This window comes from Wolffia australiana, chromosome 4, assembly GCF_029677425.1.
Source record: "Wolffia australiana isolate 7733 chromosome 4, ASM2967742v1".
Classification (NCBI taxonomy): Eukaryota; Viridiplantae; Streptophyta; class Magnoliopsida; order Alismatales; family Araceae; genus Wolffia; species Wolffia australiana.
Genome location: NC_135838.1, coordinates 19,850,539 through 19,856,305, shown reverse-complemented (window position 1 = coordinate 19,856,305; position 5,767 = coordinate 19,850,539). Strand labels below are relative to the sequence as shown.

Sequence of the window (5,767 nt, the reverse complement as noted above, 5' to 3'; positions counted from 1 at the left end):
GTTATGAGCGGAGGTATTAACTGTTTCGATATGATCTTTCATGATGTGGTTAATACTCTGTTGTTCTTTAGGTTTGTAAGACGGATGACTGATGAAGATTTTGGACTGAAAAGTCACTTCCAGATGACATAAACATTCGATGTTGATGCCCTGGTGTTTGTTAGGAGTCACACCCTCTCACAGCATAGCAGAAGAGACAAAATGAAGACAGATATTATTCAATTTAGAGATATAAAAAAAACAACAAACGACTATATTATTCTTATATATAGCAACGTTGCTTGCTTGATCTTAATGAACAATTGGAAAACGCACAACGTTACTTTTCTCCCTCGGTATTTCTCCCTACGACTTCAACCATAGAGTTAAATGGACATTGATCAATTGACTTAACGATGAGTAAGACTATTAAAAAAAAAGATAAATGTAACATAGCTTAATTATGTACTTACATGTGTCATATTAATGGGATACCTTGTATTTCAATTTCTATGACGGATATTGAAAAAACTGATACAAGACACAAATTTGTGATATCGTTATCCAACCACTGAGACTAGGGTGGATGAAAATATCTGGAAGGATACTAGTATTTGATGTCATTACTGTAGCAAACGATATCCAATCTAGATTTACCATATCCAATATCCGGTACAAAATATCATCATCCGCTACCGAAATCTACCCAAATGGGGACTGGCGAAAATCAGATGAGGGCAATGTTTCTGTCCAACAACCCTAAAATATTCTTCCTTTTTATTATGCATTCTTCCAGACCGCTGCTCACTGATCAGCTAGATAGAAGTAGTCCCCAAATAAATTCCTCCGCGCATAAAGGGAGTATAATATTGTGTAGTTGTGCAATTCTATTGGATGCAAGTAAGGAGGCCGCATTAATCAGGCATTTCTGTCTACAAGACCGAGGAATAAAAGAAGCGGACTCGCTTTTAAGGATACCACCTACGTCGCGGGAGACAATGGCCACTCTCTCCGTCTTTAATTACTTAAAAACTGACGCCATCCTACGCAAGACACAGACTTTTGACGTCGGTACTGCGATTACTGTGGATGTATTCGTTGTTTTCAATGTGGTCTATTTTTTTATCCGGGCCTTTCTCATTTTCTAAAATGGGGCCCCTTCTTTTATTCCATGTCGAAGTGCTCGAGAAGGGAAATATCTCTGTTAGAAGTAAGAAATAAACTAGGAAAAGAAGACCCCTTTAAGAAAATTTGGACGACATCCTTGGCAATCGACAGACCTTCGAGTGTCGGCAAGTAGATTACTGTGCAAGTGTTCATTATTTTTGGCGTGATCTAGATTTTCTCTTAGACCTTTAGTCATTTTCTTCAATGGGTCTTCTTCTTTTATTACTTGTCGAGGGAATTATTCATTGTTTTCGGTGTGACGTAGATTTTTCCTCGTAGACCTTTCGTCATGATCTTCTATGGGTCTTCTTCTTTTCTTACATGTCGAGGGAGATATTCTTTGTTTTATGTGTGATCTAGTTTTTCTCTCAGAACTTGAGTAATTTTCTTAAATGGGTCTTCTTCTTTTAATACATGTTGACGGAGGTGCTTGATAAGGGAGAAAAATCTATGTTAGAAAGAAATGATAAAGACCGACTAAAGAATCCAAAAACCCATTGTATTTGCAAGGTAGTGAATCTTGATAACAGGCTTGCATTTGCAGGCAAACGCGCAAGTGTTGAACCAGCTGATCCACGCTGGAGACAAGACGTGCGCGAAATTTAGGGCTTTAGCCTGTCGCAGGATCCTGGCCGTCGATTCACAACGGCTCCAAAACGGGGTCCTGGATCTGAGGGAGAGACCCCCTCCTCGTTGTCCGAGCAGCAAAAGACGACAAGTTGAGGAGCAACAGGCTGCAGAAGAGAGAGGGAGAGAGATGCAAGAGGAGGGCCCCCACCGGAAGCTGACTAATTTTAGCAATTTTTCTGAACAGAGATCGCTGTTATCTCCTCTCCACGGGGAGGAATTTGACTCTGAAATATCTCGGATGAGGTCGTAAGATCGTATTTTTCTGTCCAGAGGAAAAACACGAGGGCGGGGCCGGCCAGAGCTGCGCTCTGAATGAAATATGGCTGCCACTGCGACCGATTTCCTGCCACTAAAATATAAGGGGCGTGAAATTTCTTCGATTCCTCCCGTAATACCGACGGAGTAGAACGTCCCCCCCCGTTCCGTCTCTCATCCATTTCACGGCGGGAGATTGGCGGAGAGAAGCCTCCCTCTGTGTCGATTTCTCGGTCTTCTCCCACCCCTCATTGCCTCTGAAGACTTGGGCTTGTTTATATTCTTCTGGACGGCTTCGAGATGTTGGCGTTTGGCGTTCTTCTCCGGCGATAGTTCTACTCTTGCAGGGGGGTGAGTGCCCTTCTTGTCTGTGTCTGTTCTCCATGTCAGTCGGCTGTGGCCTCTAATGAAATATTTCGGTTCACATCTCCGCCTTCTGGCCTTGGTCCCCCTTGTCGTTCCCCCTTGTTCTTTGTCGTTCCCCCTTGTTCGTCATTTGTGCTGCTGCTCACTATCTCTCCTCTAGAGTGTTTTTCCTGCTCTCCGTCTTACCTCTGTTTCGTTTTCCTCCATGGTGGTTGGGTTTCAGGAAGAGGGCTTGCTGGGTCTTGAGGAAAAATGAAGCGAAGTTCGAAGAAGAGTCTGATGAAGGGATCCGCCGCCCGTTTCTCCATCTTCCCCAAGCTGCGGTCGAAGTCGCAGGCCTCCGGCGGCGCGCCGGTTTACCTTAATGTCTACGATTTGACCCCCATGAACGGCTATGTCTACTGGGCGGGGCTAGGCATTTTCCATTCGGGCGTCGAAGGTACTCCTGCCCGTCTTCTTCGGCCCTGCTGAACCCTGGTTTTGCGTTTCCTCGAGATTCTACGGCGAACCCAGAATAAAAGCCCAAATCTTGCATCGACGCTTCTCCTTGGAATTTCTCTCTTCGATTTCTCTTCGGGATTAGTGAACCGCTGCTGCCCTTTTCAGTTGACGGAGTGGAGTACGCCTTCGGAGCGCACGATTACTCGACGACCGGAGTGTTCGAGGTCGAACCGCGGCAATGCCCGGGGTTCAAGTTCAGGCGGTCGATCTTGATCGGGACGACACGATTAGACCCGATCCAGGTGAGGGAATTCATGGAGCTCCTCTCCGCCAACTACCCCGGCGACGCCTACCACCTTATCGTCAAGAACTGCAACCATTTCTCCGCCGACGTCTGCCACAAACTCACCGGCAGAAGAATCCCGACATGGGTCAATCGCCTCGCGAGGATCGGTTCGTCTTTCATTTCTTTTTCCGTCCCGCGATCTTTTCATCTGTTCCTGAGTTTTTTAATGGTTCTTGGAGCAGGGTCTCTCTGTAATTGCCTTCTTCCGGAGCCGTTGCGGGTCTCGGCGGTTCACCAGGAGCCCGAATTCGAAAACTTGGACGGGGAGAAGAAGAGGCTGAGGAGCGGCTTCACTTGTCTGTCCTCCATCTCCATGCGCCAGAGACAGCTTTCCTCTTCTTCTCTCTTCCTGCCCACGCCCGTGAGAGGTTGCTTTCCGCCATGGGACCTGAGAAGGTCCGCCGACGACCTCTCTCTTCAAGGAAGATGATAGAGGATGTTCCTGTTCCCCCCTGGTTGAGCGTAGTTTCGTCGTCTTTGATCCAATGTAACCCGAAGAACAGGAAGACGAAGGAAAAAAAGAAGCTTCTCCTTCCCTGCAATTTCCCCTCGTGTTAAGGAAGATATAACCAGACTCGGAAGCCGGTAACGAAAATCGTCGAAGTACCCGTGTGCGTATAAAATTATACTTACGTAAGAAAAAACGATTTCCAATTAAAAGTTCAGCGGAACAGCCGGTGCCCGCACTGTACAAAACTTGTATTATCATCCGGAAGAGCAGGAAGGAATCGACAGAGATGACAGCAGGCCACACCGAATTTTGTTTTATTGCAGAAACCCACTCCTAAACACACCAAATATACAGCACTAGGACCGCAGCTGGGTCTGAAACAATCAACCAGCAAGACGGTGACAACTGACAAACTCTAGAGAAGGGTAGATAGATAGAGAGAGGAGACGGGTTTCAACAGGGATGAGAGGGAGTGGAAGGGTTAATATGAGCATGTCTACATCGACCTAACCAATTTGGAGAAATTTACAAGTTACAATCATCACATCTGGTAGAAGTCGGGCCAGTCCACGATACTCACACAGTCTTCGTAGTAGTACTCGTGCATGAACATGAGCTCTGCCCCACGCGCAACCTCAAACTCCGCCGGCAGAGTCTGCTGCGCCTCTGCAGAGAGAGACGAGCTCGGGCTGCTGCTCCTCCACTCCCGGCGCGACACGTTGCTCATCTCCTTCTTCGTCTCCGCAAGCTGCTCCTTGAGCTTCAAGACCTGATAGAAACGTAGATTGTAAGGTAAAATATGGTATTGCAGGCCCCAGTTCGAAGAAAGCAAAGGAAAGGAGCGCGAACAGAACTGCGTTAAAGGGCTCTACTATTCTCCTCTTAATAAAAAAAATTGTAGTTCTTCGACACCCACCTCGGCTTCGAGGTGGCATTTCTCAAGGATGACGGCCTCGTGAGCAGACTTGAGGCGGGAGTGCTCTTCTTCGAGCTTCTTGTTCTTCCACCTTGCTCTTCTATTCTGGAACCACACGGCCACTTGCTTGGGATCGAGCCCGAGCTCCGCCGCCAGTGACACCTTCCTACGCGATTCCAGCTTCCTCTCCCTCCCAAAGTTCATCTCCAAGAACTTCACCTGCTCTTCGCTCAGCCGCCTCTTCTTCAACTCCCCCGCCGCGTCCTCTCCTCCCCTTCGCCGCCTCCTACGGGGTCTGGGCCTCTCTCCTGCGAGTCCAACTCACTTACTCAGACGGAAGGGAAGGTCCACTAACATAGCATGAAAGTAGACAGACCTTGGAAGAGCTGATCGCCCGCGCTGGAGCACGCCAGCGATGAAATCTTCACCTCCCCTTCCTCGCTCATACTCCTGCGAATGACGCTGACAACTTCCAATGGCTTCACGGGCTGCTCGCCAGTTTTCAGTTGGGCGAGGCGAAAGGATGGGAGAGGAAGACGAAGCCTTTCTGTGGAGGAGACTTTCAAGGCCGTTGTGCTCGAGACGCAACTCTGCGGTGACTTATATTCCTCCAGCGTGTGACCAAAAGACGGAAATACCACGCTCTCTGACTCTCTGTAGATACTAGAGAGTGTCTCTTTTGGGTGACTTACCCGTTTTCTCTCTTAAGTTTGACCGTGAACGCCGCCTTTGGCCCAATCCTCTGTTCTGCTCAATCCAAAACGCGGGCCGCTACGGGCTCAGGCCGAGTCTCCTCCGCCACCCGATCCCAATATAGAGAGAGACGGAGAGAGTTAAGGAGCGACGACGTCGGGCTCGTCTCTGTTGCTCTTTTGTTCGCTTCGCGTATCTCCTTAAAGGAGAGCGGGCGAGACACGGCTCCGCCTGGATTAGTTATCTCCGCCACCGCGGCCGGCAGTGGGAGATTCCTCTCACGGCTCGGACGACACCTGGCTGCAAGTTACCCTGACGCGTGGCCCTCTTTCTCCTCCGTCGCGGGGTCGATAATCTTGAAAATCTTGTAGGGTTAGCGCTTAGCGGTAATAGGGTCTTCTTTATCTTCTTCCCCATGGGCGAGTAGGAACTGGTTCTTCTTTACTTCCGGCAGATCCCGTCGATGCCCGCCACTCAGGCCCAGGAAATCGCCGGCCTGGCCTGCAGGCCCGCCGCCAGCGGT

The 5,767-nt window shown here is 48.8% G+C and overlaps 2 protein-coding genes across 2 annotated transcripts; one reads left to right on the top strand and one right to left on the bottom strand.

Annotated features, from left to right (window-relative positions):
* The first annotated feature begins 2,068 nt into the window (after positions 1 to 2,068).
* Positions 2,069 to 3,726, top strand: LOC144702280 (PPPDE putative thiol peptidase family protein). Its single transcript, XM_078574261.1, has 4 exons — positions 2,069 to 2,382; positions 2,621 to 2,836; positions 3,004 to 3,291; positions 3,367 to 3,726. The coding sequence occupies exons 2-4, from the start codon at positions 2,650 to 2,652 to the stop codon at positions 3,612 to 3,614; spliced, it is 723 nt and encodes a 240-aa protein (XP_078430387.1). The 5' UTR covers positions 2,069 to 2,382; positions 2,621 to 2,649; the 3' UTR covers positions 3,615 to 3,726.
* Positions 3,727 to 3,935: 209 nt separating this feature from the next.
* On the bottom strand, positions 3,936 to 5,507 carry LOC144702281 (homeobox-leucine zipper protein ATHB-40-like). The gene is made up of 3 exons (XM_078574263.1): positions 4,928 to 5,507; positions 4,552 to 4,859; positions 3,936 to 4,404 (listed from the first exon to the last, which is right to left on the bottom strand). Exons 1-3 carry the CDS (start codon positions 4,995 to 4,997, stop codon positions 4,177 to 4,179), a joined length of 606 nt encoding a protein of 201 aa, XP_078430389.1. The 5' UTR covers positions 4,998 to 5,507; the 3' UTR covers positions 3,936 to 4,176.
* Between the last annotated feature and the right edge of the window lie 260 nt (positions 5,508 to 5,767).

What these genes read in the sequence shown, in the direction of transcription:
- LOC144702281 (XM_078574263.1), bottom strand. Translation starts at nt 4,997, where the DNA reads ATGAGCGAGGAAGGGGAGGTGAAGATTTCATCGCTGGCGTGCTCCAGC. An exon ending in GGGCGATCAGCTCTTCCAAG is followed by an intron (nt 4,860 to 4,927) that starts GTCTGTCTACTT and finishes TTGGACTCGCAG; the next exon opens with GAGAGAGGCCCAGACCCCGT. An exon ending in AATGCCACCTCGAAGCCGAG is followed by an intron (nt 4,405 to 4,551) that starts GTGGGTGTCGAA and finishes CGTTTCTATCAG; the next exon opens with GTCTTGAAGCTCAAGGAGCA.
- LOC144702280 (XM_078574261.1), top strand. Translation starts at nt 2,650, where the DNA reads ATGAAGCGAAGTTCGAAGAAGAGTCTGATGAAGGGATCCGCCGCCCGT. An exon ending in TTTCCATTCGGGCGTCGAAG is followed by an intron (nt 2,837 to 3,003) that starts GTACTCCTGCCC and finishes TGCCCTTTTCAG; the next exon opens with TTGACGGAGTGGAGTACGCC. An exon ending in CAATCGCCTCGCGAGGATCG is followed by an intron (nt 3,292 to 3,366) that starts GTTCGTCTTTCA and finishes TTCTTGGAGCAG; the next exon opens with GGTCTCTCTGTAATTGCCTT.